Genomic DNA, 14,533 nt, shown 5'->3' on the forward strand with positions numbered 1-14,533 from the left:
TCTCCGTCTCAGAGGCCAATGTTAGACTGACTTTAAAGAGAGTGAACCCTAACAAGGCAGAAGGTCCCAATGGAGTACCTGGTAAGGCTCTGAAAATCTGTGCCAAACAATTAGTGGGAGTATTCAAGGACATTTTCAACCTCTCACTGCTACGGGCAAAAGTTCCCACTTGCTTCAAAAAGGTAACAATTATACCAGTGCCTAAGAAGAATAATGTGAGCTGCCTTAATGACAATTGCCTGGTAGCACTCACATCGACAGCTATGAAATGCTTTGAGAGGCTGGTCATGACTAGACTGAAGTCCTGCTTCAGCAAGAACCTGGACCCATTGCAATTTGCCTATCGCCACAACAGGTCAACAGCAGACAGATCTCAATGGCTCTTCACACAGCTTTAGACCACCTGGACGACGCAGACACCTACATCAGGATGCTGTTCATTGACTATAGCTCAGCATTTAATACCATCATTCCCACAATCCCGATGGAGAAGATGCAGAACCTGGGCCTCTGTATCTCCCTCTGCAATTGGATCCTCAACTTCCTAACCAGAAGACCACAGTCTGCGGATTGGTGATAACATATCCTCCTCGCTGACGATCAACACTGGCGCACCTCAGGGGTGTGTGCTTAGCCCACTGCTCTACTCTCTGTATACACACGACTGTGTGGCTAGCCATACCTCAAATACCATCTATAAGTTTGCTGACGATACAACCATTTGTTGGTAGAATCTCAGGTGGTGACAAGAGGGCGTACAGGAGTGAGATATGCCAACTAGTGGAATGGTGCCGCAGCAACAACCTGGCACTCAACGTCAGTAAGATGAAAGAGCTGACTGTAGACTTCAGGAAGGATAAGACGAAGGAGCACATACCAATCCTCATAGAAAAATCAGAAGTGGAGAGAGTAAGCAGTTTCAAATTCCTGGGTGTCAATACCTCTGAGGATCTAACATGGTCCCAACATATCAATGTAGTTCTAAAGAGGTCAAGACAGCGGCTATAGTTTATTAGGAGTTTGAAGAGATTTGGCATGTCAACAAATACACTCAAAAACTTCTAGAGATGTACCGTGGAGGGCATTCTGATGGGCTGTATCACTGTCTGGTATAGAGGGGCTACTGCACAGGACTGAAAGAAGCTGCAGAGGGTTGTAAATCTAGTCAGCTCCATCTTGGGCACTAGCCTACAAAGTACCCAGGACATCTTTAGGGAGTGGTGTCTCAGAAAGGCAGTGTCCATTATTAATGACCTCTAGCATTCACGGCATTCCCTTTTCTCACTGTTACCATCAGATAGGAGATATAGAAGCCTGAAGGCACACACTCAGTGATTCAGTAACATCTTCTTTCCCTCTGCCATCTGATTCCTAAATGGACATTGAAGCTTTGGACACTACCTCACTTTTAAAAAAAATACAGTATTTCTGCTTTTGCACATTTTAAAATCTATTCAATATATATATAAATGATTTACTTGTTTATTTATTATGTTTTATTTTATTTATTATTAATTTCTTTCTCTCTCTCTCTCTTTGCTAGCTTATGTATTGCATAGAACTGCTACTTAGTTAACAAGTTTCACATCATATGCCGGTGATGATAAACTTGATTCTGATTTTGAGTTAAAAGTAAAAGTAGCATTTTATCTAGTGTTGGAGAAAGAAAAATAATATGTAACCATATCCTGTGCAACACAATGAGTAATTCAACTAAAAACACTGTGCCACACTAACAGAAGTTATCAGAGTTACTAATATTCTAAATAGGATTTTCATATTTTCCATTAAATAATTTTCCTCTGTGTGCCCAATTAAATTAGTCTGGATAACAATGTATAATAAAAAAAATACATTTACCAATCCATAGGCCATACTTCTTTCATGTTCCTGTGTTATGTCAGCTACATAAGCAAATACTACAGAGAAGGTTACAGCAAACACTCCAGACACAGAGATAACTGCAAAATACCACCTAAGGGGAAAAAAAATGAGAGTATTGATATCAGAAGAAATTTAAAAGAAAGTCATAACACATTTGTGGAAGATACCAAGATTGGGGTCTACTAGACGAGAAAGACCATCAAATAATTAAGTAGAAACTTGAACAGCTGGAAAAACGGAATGAAGAATGACAGATGGAATTTAATCCAGACAATGTGAGGAGGTGCACTTTGGGAAGAAAGACCACCATAGGACTTACACAGTGAACAGTAGGGTACTGAGGAGTGTGGTAAACAGAGATCTGGGAATACAGAACCATAATTTCTTAAAAGTGGCTTCACAGGTAGATAGATTTGTAAAGAGAACTTTTGGCACATTGTCCTTCAAAAATCAAACCATTGAGAACAGGAGTTGAGATGTTATGTTGAAGTTGTATAGGACATTAGTTAGGCCTAATTTGGAGTATTGTGTGCAGTTCTGGTTACCTACCTACAGGAAAGATATTGGTAAGATTGAAAGAGTACAGAGAAAATGCATAAGGATGTTGTCAGGACCTGAGTTATTGGGAAAGGTTAAATAGGTTAGGACTTTATTCTCTGGAATGTAGGAGAATGAGGGGTATATAAAATTATGAGGGGTATGGATATGATAATTGCAAGCAGGCTTTTTCCACTGAGGTTGGATGAGACAAGAACTAGAGGAGGTTTAGAAACAGTGTGTATGGTTTTTATTTCCCAAACCATAATTGTCCAAAATGATAAGAAACCATTGAAGTCTATCTGACAAAGGCAATCCTGAACTGCCTTTGGCTCGGGAACTTCAAAATTTAGACTGACTGATAAATTTTAAAGTCAGTTGAGTATGTTGCTTATAGTGAACTTGCAGGTAGTTCTAGTACTAAGGACCTTCCATCCTTGCCTTTCTGGAGAGTCAAGTTTGCAAAGTCTAGTAAATAAAATTACTTATAAACCTTTAGAAATTAATGAAGCTTTTAAGAATTTTTACTCTTGAGTTGTATAAATCAGAATCACAAAATGACAATGTCAAGATAGAAAGGTTTCTATCACAAATAACTCTTCCAAAATTAAATACGGAAGAACAGAAGGGATTAGATATGCCTTTTACATTGAAAGAGGTCGAAGAAGCCCTAGGATCACTTCAAAGTAATAAATCTCCAGGAGAAGATGGTTTTCCGCCTGAATTCTATAAAAAGTTTAAAGATTTATTAATTCCTCCTCTTATGGAGTTAATACACCAAGCAGAAAGAACGCATAAACTTTCAGAATCTTTTTCGACAGCCATTTTAATAGTATTGCCAAAAAAAGATAGAGATCCTTTAAAGCCATCATCATATAGACCGATTTCTTTATTAAATACTGATTATAAAATAGCAAAAATCTTATCTAATAGATTATCTAAATGCTTACCAAAATTAGTACATATGGATCAAACAGGATTTATTAAAAATAGACAATCAGCAGATAATGTAACTCGCTTATTTAGTATAATTCATTTAGCACAGAAGAGGGAGGAAATGAGCGTGGCAGTTGCTTTAGATGCAGAAAAAGCATTTGATAGATTGGAGTGGGATTTTTTATTTAAGGTTATTGGAAAAATACGGATTAGGAGTATCTTTTATGAAATGGATTAAAACCTTAAATACTAATCCCAAAGCTAAAGTAGTGACAAATGGTCAAATTTCAACACCATTTCAGTTAACAAGGTCAACTAGGCAAGGTTGTCCATTATCACCTGCTTTATTTGTGTTGGCGATAGAGCCATTAGCCGAATTGATTAGAATGGACCCAGACATTAAGGGTTTTAGAGTTAACCAGGAAGAATACAAGATTAACTTATTTGCTGATGATGTTCTGCTTTATCTAACAAACCCATTGCAATCGTTGCGTAAATTATCCTATAGATTAGAAGAATATGGGAAAGTATCAGGTTACAAAATAAATTGGGATAAAAGTGAAATTTTACCTCTTACTAAAGGAGACTATAATCAATGTCGATCAATAACCCAATTTAGATGGCCGGCAAATGGTATAAAATATTTAGGTATAAGAGTTGATAATGATATAAAGAACATATACAAATTAAATTATTTACCACTATTGAAAAAAATTCAAGAAGATCTTGATAAATGGATGGTATTACCAATAACATTAGTAGGTAGAGTAAATACCATAAAAATGAATATATTCCCTAGATTACAATACTTATTTCAATCACTACCAATACAATTACCCCAGAAGTTTTTTCAAGAGCTGAATAAATATGTGAGGAAGTTTCTTTGGAAAGGTAAGATGTCAAGAATATCGTTGGAAAAATTGACATGGAAATTTGAGCTAGGAGGGTTACAACTTCCAAATTTTAAGAATTATTATAAAGCAAATCAACTTAGATTTATTGCATCTTTTTTTGAGAAAGATAAACCGGCATGGATCAGAATAGAACTAGATAAAATAGGAGAAAACATACCAGAAGACTTTATATATAAATGGGAATCTAAATGGATACGGGAAAAGAAAGAATCTCCTATATTAAAACATTTGATTGACTTATGGAATAAGATAAATGTTGACGATGAGACAAAGAAATCCTTATTAGCAAAGAGATCTTTAATTCAAAATAGACTTATTCCTTTTACAATGGATAATCAACTTTTATATAATTGGTTTCAAAAAGGGATTAGATATATAGGAGATTGTTTTGAAGGAGGTATATTAATGTCATTTGATCAATTAAAGAATAAATATAAAGTATCAAACAACACTCTTTTTTGTTACTTTCAACTAAGGGCTTATTTAAGAGAAAAGTTAGGTCAAACAATGTTACTACCGAAACCCAATGAAATAGAAACTTTAATTCAAAAAGGAAAGATTAAAAAATTTATCTCTTGTATGTATAATTTGATTCAAAAACAGGCAATTAAACAAGGAGTCCATAAGTCAAGACAAAAATGGGAAAGTGATTTGAATATCAAAATTGAAGGAAAAAACTGGTCAAGACTATGTCTTGAGAGTATGACAAATACAATAAACGTTCGATTAAGATTAGTGCAATACAATTTTTTACATCAACTATATATTACACCACAAAAAATAAATAAATTAAACCCAAATTTATCTGATCAGTGTTCCCGATGTAACCAAGAAATTGGTACTTTTTTACATTCTACTTGGTCTTGCTCTAAAATTCAACCTTTTTGGACAAATTTAAGAGTTTTACTGGAACAAATTATTGGAATACAACTTCCACACAACCCAATATTACTTTTACTAGGTAATATTGAAGGGATAAAACCGATATCCAAATTGGATAAATATCAGAAAGAATTTATAAAAATTGCATTGGCAGTAGCCAAAAAAGCTATTGCAGTGACTTGGAAATCAGATACATATCTAAGTATAGATCGTTGGAAGAACGAAATTTATGGCTGTATTCCACTTGAAAAAATTACTTATAATTTAAGAGATAAATATGAAACATTTTTGAAAATTTGGCGCCCTTATTTACAAAAGACAGGATTAAATATATAGGTGCTCCGAAGATGAAATAATTGGTTACTTGGGGAAAGAAATAAATATATATACTAAAGTTATTACGAACTCCATGGAGCATGTGGGGATCCTCCAATATCCAGGCATTCCTGTTTTTTTCTTTCTTATTTTTTAAATAGGGATGCTAGGGGGGAGGGGTTAAGGGGAGGGGGGCTGGGTAACACATTTTTTTTTCATACACATTTATTCTGTAACTATTTGAAAACAATAAAAAAAGTTTAAAAAAAAAAGTTTGCAAAGTCTGTCTTTTTCATTCACCACATATGTAAATAAACTTACCACGGACTAATTTTCATCAAAGGAATAGGAGCACAAGTGAAAAAAACAGTCAGCAGTAGAAAGGACTTCCGCCCCCACACATCTGAAAGTGCACCTATTAAGGGTGCACTCAGAAATGACAGTAATCCCTGAAGAAAAAAGAAACTTTGCATCAGTATGTTCATTTATATTTCATTTACACAGAAAATTAAACAGATTAATTTTGACAATACTTTGCATTAACAGTTTTTCCCTATACTTGAAATTATTACTGCAACAAAAATAAAAGAACTATAATTAAAGTTGTTGATTTCATATTAACCAAAGGAAAAGAACACTTATTTATTATGCAGCTGCAATCCAATAATGCGATTCAACCTCCAGCTAAAGATAACTACTTCTAGCTGAGCCACATACACGGAGCATGATGGATTGTGAGCCTTCCAGCTCCCAAAAGCAAACTATTCCTTAAAAGGACAAGCACTCTTAGAGATATGGTGTAGTTTATGTGAGTGGATGAATAAATCTATCACTCAAGTGTGCCACAGATGAATCTTTTGAGCATTTTTTCTGTTATCAACCGAATGATTATCTGCCTTTTTCCTACCTCTCCAAAAATTTACACGGCACTAGAGGAGGAGGGAATAAAGGAAGCAACCGGCCCTGATGCACTTAACATTAGGACATAACAAGGTTTCTTTTTTTTCTGTCTCTCACTTTGATATGTGGCTTCCAGCTCCAAATGAATTAGGACTGAGAAAACAAAAATCAAGAACTCAACTATGATTTTAAAAGTACCCTTCTATAAAAGGAACCATTTATGAAATTCCTGAGAAATTTACAAGGGTTTCGGTCTTACCTTTACACCCTGGATTAAGCCATTCATCAAGAATGTATGTTTGGGAAATGTTTCACGCAAGACCTAGAGAATATAAGAATATAAACTGTCCATCATAATGTTACCTTATTAAACAAACACCAGTTTGTAAACAACCAGACCTGTTCATCAACATTGCAAAAAAAATAAGATTTTTATATCTTCAAGTGTAATAAAATCTGAAATTTACAGCAGATTAATTTGAATCACACAGGTTCTAAATCCCATCTTTCAAATAGTTAACAACCTTTATTCTTTTATTTTTCATTTTGGCTGAGTACAAAATATGCATCATTAAAGTCTTGGGCTCACTTGCTAAGTTAACAACCCAACTATGGGAATGGATTGGGTACATTACTTTTGTAAATGAAAAACAGACCTTTAAACTATAACTCATTATCTATGTTTTTATTTCTTGCATGTTAGCAACATGACAACTTATATTATCAACAACCTATGGGAGTTGGAAATTCAGATGCAACTGAAAATCATAAACAACTGATATGCAAACACATTGACTATGCTAGTCAAGAAGTATAATCAAGTAAATTCAACAATTTAAGAGGAGAGAAATCCAATTGGAAGTTATTTCAAAGGATGTTTTTGAGCTTAGAGAGGGTTATATATTAGCCTTTCAATTCAGGAAATTTGGATGATATATTTTTTGCTCTAGACAGTGGATTTGCAAAAATTTGTTTTATTTGTGGACCCCTAATTTAGCACCCACCAACAATATAATTTGGACCAGCCCCATGATGGTTGGTGGATAACATATTTTAAAAATGAGCTAATTTGGTTTGTTGGTAAAGAGAGAGCTTGGCAGTTTCTTGGGGCCTTCGATACAGACAAAGAATATCTCAAATGGGGAGGAGGGTGCTCCCTTATCTCATCATACCCTCACTTTGAACACAATTTAAAATTCAAATAACTCAAACACTTAACAGTATTCGAAGGAAATTTTAAATAAAATATTAGAAAAAATCCCATGACATTAAGTATTTATTCTTCACATTCAAGGTTATCTTTTTATTCTATAAATCAGTCCAAATTAGGAAGACTACAGAAACATCAAACAAAAATAAGGACAAGGAGGATGTTGATGGAAAAGATGTATTAAATATCAGTCATTCCAGCTAAGAGGGTTAACCAGTCTAACATGGAAATGGAAGTTAGAACTCTGATTTTACATTAGAACTCATCACAACTTACTGCATGAACAGATTGTACTTAATTAATACAACCCAATGTGAACAAAACCACTGGTATTGAAATAGACTAGCAATGCAGCCTTTCAATGGGAGAGCTTCATCCTATATTTTCCAAGTGGATGCTTTCTCCTTTCAGATCCCTTAATTGATTGAAATATATTTGGAATAAATGATTTTTTTCCAATTTGAAATCATATTTGTATAGGATGAAGTTAAAAAATACAATTTTATATAGAATCACATTTTGCAGCCTAGTTAATTCAACACCAACAGTAATCATCAATCTGCCAGTGATAATATGTCTGATTCTGATTTTAGATCTCACTCTGATTAACAAAGGCAATATAATTTAGATAACAACTTACCACAAGTGTTGGTGCTGTCAGAAGCCCCCAAGCAAAGAACTCTAGAAATATTACTATCACAGCATGGTATACACTTGGTGCACCTATTCCTTGAGGCTGCAATAAGAAAATACAAATATTGTAGCATTTAAATGAGTCCTTTGATTAAATCATTGGAATCCATGTGCAACTTTGGAACTACCTGCACAACAATCAGTAAAATAGCCTCCTGAATGCATTTGCGTCTTTTTCTTTTATAGGAAGGATGCAGAGTTAAATCAATGATACCAACCAAAATATCACAATGTCTTACAGTGTTTCTCAAGACAAGGTCGGGTTGGAAGCATATCAAAGTTCAAAGTAAAATTATTATCGAAGTGCATGTGTCACCATAAACAACCCTCAGATTCATTTTCTAGCAGGCAATCACAGTAAGTACAAGAAACACAATTTTATCAATGAAAGACCACACCCAACTGTAAAAAAACACATTGTGCAAATATAAAAAGGAGAACAAAAAATAATAATAATAAATAAATAGCCAATAAATATCAAGAAAATGAGATTTAAGAGTCCATGAAAGTGAGTCCAGTTCAGTGATGGGGGGCGAGTGTATTTGAGTGAAGTTATTCTCTCTGGTTCAAGGGACTAACAGTCGAGGGTTAATAACTCTTTCTGTACCTGGTAGAACAGGTCTTGAGGGTCCAGAACCTTATTCCTGATGACAACAGCAAGAAAAGAGCATGACCTATGGTGGGGGGTCCTTGATGATGGATGCTGCTTTCCTGTGACAATGCAGGCCTTTACCCATGATAGACAGAGCAGTATCCACTATTTTTTGTAGGCTTTTTCCTATAAGGGCATTGGTGTTTCCATATCAGGTTGTGATGGAATCAGTCAACTATACTCTCCACCACACATCTATAGAGATTTGTCAATGCTTTAGATGACATGCTGTATCTTTGCAAATTTCTAAGGAAGTAGAGACGCTGCCATGCTTTCTTTGTAGTGGCACTTGTGTGCTGGACCCAGAACAGATCCTCTGAAATGATAACAATGAGGAATTTAAAGTTGCTGACTCTCTCCACCTCTGATCCCCAAATGAGGACTGGCTCATGGACCTCTGGTTTCCTCATTCTGAAATCAATAATCATCTCCTTGGTCTTGCTGACATTGAGTGAGTGGTTGTTGTTGTGGCACCACCAAGCTAGATTTTCCATCTCTCTCCTATATGCTGATTCATCACCACGCTTGATTCAGCCAACAATAGTGGTATCATTGGTAAACGTAAACATGGCATTGGAGATGTGCTTTGTCTTACAGTCATCAGAAACCCTTTGTTACCAATATGACCCAACATTACCAGAATTGATCGTGATTTAGTGCCAAACATAAAACACAGGAAAATACCATAACAGACAACACTATAGCAACAAACAATTTACAAGACAATAGTGCAAACAGACATGAGAAATCAACAATTAGTGCAAACATAAATAATCAAACTTAAATAAATGTGAACATATGAACAGACTACTTAATTATCAGAAGAAGGAGAGCAGGAAAGACCATTTAATGTATGTTGTGCAGGGACAGTTAAGGTATTAGACCCGAGTGAGTTTTGTTGAGAAGCTGTTTAGCTACAGGATAGAAGCTTTGGAAATGAGTAGTTCTGGAGGTGATGGACTTGTAGCATTTCATAGATGGCAATTTGATGAATAGGAGTCTGCTAGGGTTGGTATAATTTAGTGGTCGCCAACCCGTCGATCGCAATTGACTGGTCGATCTTTGAGACTTTCCCAGTAGATCCAGAAAAAAAAAGAAAAAGAAATACACAAATACTGTTGAGAGATTGTTTCCAGGTTGTGGGGTTTTAGTTCCGTTCTTTCTGCCCAGTGCGCATGCGCGTAGCTCCCCTGCACTACAGTGTAATTCAGTGGTCCCCAACCACCGGGCCACGAGGAAACGATATGCGTCAGCTGCACTTTTCCTCCTTCCCTGTCATGCCACTGTCAAACTTGAACCCACACAAGGTCATCAGTCACCTAAAGGCAGTGATACCCTCGCACAAGGGATCACTGGTTGGCTTCACATGACTGGCGGGAAGTGCCAATGCTACTGGCCTGGAGCGTGGACAGATCGATGCTGCCTCTAAACCTGTTTAGCACACCGGATGTTCGTGGGGAACCCGGTGCTAAAATATTCGCAGACGACCTAATTCGGGCTCAGGGTTCCGCAAGATTCAGGGCAGCTACCGCGCTGCGATCTACTGAAACAAACTTTTGTCGGCCAATAGATCCTACCGGGGGGGCGCCCTATCGCATTCCTCCTTGCTCCGTCAGTCGCTCTCTCCGGACTGCGACCGCCATGGCCCTGGCACGGGGACCTCCGGCCCTGACCTTGACCTCTCACCCCACCCATGACCAGCCGCACCTAGCCAAGGCGTCTGGCAGTGGGAGGCTGGAGTTCGGGCCCGGAGTCTGTCTAATGAGGCAATGAAGCCCTCAAAACTGCTCTGGTACCCTGAGTCCAAGCACCCTGTGCTTAAAGACAACTCTGTTGAGTTTTTCAGCAGAAAAAATCGTGAGCAAGCGGGACAGAAGCTAAGTGCCGAGAGCCGCGAAAACTAAATTGCGGAATAGACTGGACATAAGGAACCTGCTTCGAGTATCGTTGTATTCTGGTTGTGTTTAACATCCACCCCCCCCCCCCCCCCCGTCGTCAGCCGGTCCGCAAGAATATTACCAATATTAAACCGGTCCGCAGTGCAAAAAAAGGTGGGTACCCCTGGTGTTTATACATTATTTCTACTTCCGGGTTATGGGGTTTTACTTCCGGTCTTTTCTGCCCTGGTGCACATGCTTGTAATTAATCGACTTGGAGTCGATCTTGTCTTTCAGTAAGGCCGAGGTAGGGGATCATGGGCTTAAAAAGGTTGGTGACCACTAGTGTAATTAGTAGTTTCCACCTCTTTCTTTGCTCTGGCAACAACAGGTCTTTTAATGGCAGTAGCAGACAGCCAATGATCTTCTCCACTGAGCAGACCACATGTTGCAAGCTGGGCTTGGAGAGAGAGGAGACAGCAGGAAACCAAATGGTGATAGAAGTGGTTATAACACTCTCAATGATAGATGAGTAGCATTTCATCAGGATACACCCTGAGATGTTAAGCTTCCTAAGCCGGCAGGAGGAACAATCTCTGCTGGGCTTTCCTAGTGATGAATGCAACGTTTTGTCCTACTTCGATGTATAGTAATAGTCCCTAGGAATTTGAATGACTCGACCACAAACACAGCCCGACCATTAATTTCCAAGGGGGGGTGGTTGGTGGAAATCAATCCTCATTTCCACTGAGTTGATGGGATCATAAAGCTATAAATCATAAATACAGTGTGAATAGAGCAAGGGGGCTAAGGTTTTGAGGTGTACATGCTGAAGGAGATTGTGGAAATTCATCCCAGCTCTACCTCTACGATAAACATATCGCCTGCAAACAAACATGGCCACCGGACTTCCTGGGAAAACTGGCTTTTAAAAGTTCACATTCAAGTGGTTCGTGACAATCCTTACATAAGCAACTGAAAATTCTTTCTATCACAACCAATATATAATCCAATATTTTAGTTTATACTTGGGAGAAAGTAACATACATTGATTAAACATTTAGGACAGCTGTGATAGAGCTTGAATGCTATTACCTCTTACAAAGGGAACTCAAGCAACACAGGTGACACCTTCAGATGCCTTCAATGCTCGCTTTGACCGTCAAAACAAGGAGTAACCATCATGATCTCCCACAGCTCCCGATGACCTTGTGATTTCAGGACGACATGAAAGCATCCTTCAGGAGGGTGAACCCATGGAAAGCATCTGATTCAGATGAGATACCTGGCTGAGTACTAAAGACCTGTGCTGATCAACTGGATGCAGAATTCAGAGATCTTCAGCAGTATGAGGAACCCACCTGCTCCAAGCAAGCTTTGATTATACCAGTGCCTAAGACGAATGTGGTAATCTGTCTCAATGACTATTGTCCAGTAGTATTTACATCCATAGCAATGAAGTGTTTTGAAAGGTTAGTGATGAAACACATTAACTCCTGCCTGAGAAGCGAATTGCATGCTCTCCAGATTGCCTACCAGCACAACAGATCCACAGCAGATGCTATATCATTAGCTCTTCACTCATCCCTGGAACATCTAGACAGCAAAGATGCATACATGAGGATACTCCTTATTGACTACAGCTCAGGATTTAATATGGTCATCCCCTCAGAGCTAATCAATAAGTTTCATGACCTTGACATCAATACCTCTTAGTACAATTGCATCCTCGATTTCCTCACTTACAGACTCCAGTCAGTTTAGATTGGCAACATCTCCACAATCTTAATCAGCACAGGTCTGCCACAAGGCCGTGTGCTTAGCCCCCTGCTCTACTTACTTTACACCTATGACTGTGTGGCTAAGCACAGCTCCAATGCCATAGTTAAATTCGCTGATGACACCACTGCCAATGGCTGAATCAAGGGTGGCAACGAATCAGCACATAGGAGGGTAAATTGAAAATCTGGCTGAGTGCTGGCACAACAGCAACCTTTTACTCAATGTCAACAAGACCACGGAGCTGATTATTGACATCAGGAGGAGGAAACCAGAGGTCTATGAGCCTGTCCTCACTGGGGGGATCAGAGGTAGAGAGGGTGAGCAACTTCAAATTCCACAGTGTTTATAATTTCAGAGGACCTGTCCTGGACCCAGCATGCAAGTGCAATTACAGCAGCACCTTTTACTTCCTTGAGAATATTTAGCATGCATCTAAAACTTTGTTACATTTCTATAGATGTGTGGTGGAGTATACTGACCAGCTTCATCATAGCCTGGTATACAAATCCCAATGTTCTTGAATGGAAAATCCTACAAATAGTGGATATGGTCCTATTTCCCACAGTAAAGCCCTCACTACCACTGAGCACATCTGTACGGAAAGCACCACTGTCACTGGAAAACAGCATCCATCATCAGGGACCCCCATCACCCAGGTCATGCTCTCTTCTCATTGCTGCCATCAGGAAGGCGGTACAGGAGTCTCAGGTCTCACACCACCATGTTCAGGAACAGTTACTACCCCACACCCATCAAGCTCTTGAACCAGAGGAAATAACTTACTCAACTTCACTTGTCCCATCACTGAACTGTTCCCGTAACCTATGGATTCAAAGACACTTCATCTCATGTTCTCAATATTTATTGCTTATTTGTTTATTACTATTTTTTCTTTTGTATTTGCAGTTTGTTGTCTTTTGCTGACTGGCTGTACACTCTGTTGGATGCTGTACTTCGTTAATTCCATTATGGTTATTGGATTTACTAAATATGCCTGTAAGAAAAAGAATCTCCCGTTGTATCTGGTGACATACATGTACTTTGGTAATAATTTTACTTTGACCTTTGAATATATTGCTGTCAATTGTCTTTATCTCTACCAATGAATTGGTTTAATCTATTTCTCATTTTAAGCTTCTTCCCCTATCCATATATACCTGCCAGTCTACCCAGCTCTAACTTGTTATTTCAGTCACACAGTATGAATGTCACCAGAATCGTGACAAAGGAATATCCGCTAACAGTTCTTTTGTTTTCTCATACTAACACCTGCACCACTTTGTCAGTCATGAATTGTCTTGTTCCATATATTTTGCTGCAATTAAAACGAACTTTTTTGAGAAGCCATGAACTGAAAAGTAGTTTTGCTTTGTAGCTACAGCCCTTCTTTCATTTGTTCTTAAAAACTTAAGAGAATGAGTTGTGTGCACGTATTTATTAATAACGCATTAGGAGGTTAACGTTCTTCACAGCAACCCGAAGAACCAAAGATTGAGGGTTGAATTCTAGCACAGACGCATTCCTGGCGTGTGTTTATTAACGGTGACAAGGAGAACCCTTTCGGAGATCAGAACCCGAGAACCGGGCGTGAGGTACGGTGGGTGCAAAAAGCCCGACTCACGACCCGCTGAACACCATCCACACAGCCATGTGGCCACCGACCCCACAGGCAGGGCTAGGCAGCCGAGCCTCCCCCACCCGATCTCACTGCCCTCAAACTCTCGACCGGCGCCCATGGACTCTTCAGGCCCGAACGTTACTTACCGTGCCTCCATCCTTAATGATGATCTTCTTGGCCAACATAACACTGCGGTGGAGCCGCTTCCTCTTCTTCTTGTTTGACATCATGGCGCCATTCCGGGGCCGCGCGCCGCCGCCATGGTGACCACATCAGCTCCGGAGTCCCACCCCGACACACCCGCCCGGCCCGCTGGCAGCCAGCCCTGACATC

At 38.7% G+C, this 14,533-nt stretch overlaps 1 protein-coding gene across 1 annotated transcript in view; it reads right to left on the reverse strand.

Annotated features, from left to right (window-relative positions):
• Positions 1-14,533, reverse strand: part of LOC140737176 (hippocampus abundant transcript 1 protein) — a 30,725-nt gene extending 16,192 nt beyond the window's left edge. The window contains exons 1-5 of the mRNA XM_073063405.1: positions 14,347-14,533; positions 8,219-8,314; positions 6,628-6,690; positions 5,790-5,917; positions 1,861-1,975 (exon numbers count right to left, since the gene is read on the reverse strand). Of these exons, the coding sequence (XP_072919506.1) occupies positions 1,861-1,975; positions 5,790-5,917; positions 6,628-6,690; positions 8,219-8,314; positions 14,347-14,430 (486 nt within the window). The 5' untranslated portion in view covers positions 14,431-14,533. The remainder of the gene's footprint in view (positions 1-1,860; positions 1,976-5,789; positions 5,918-6,627; positions 6,691-8,218; positions 8,315-14,346) is intronic.

This window comes from Hemitrygon akajei, chromosome 12, assembly GCF_048418815.1.
Source record: "Hemitrygon akajei chromosome 12, sHemAka1.3, whole genome shotgun sequence".
NCBI lineage: Eukaryota > Metazoa > Chordata > Chondrichthyes > Myliobatiformes > Dasyatidae > Hemitrygon > Hemitrygon akajei.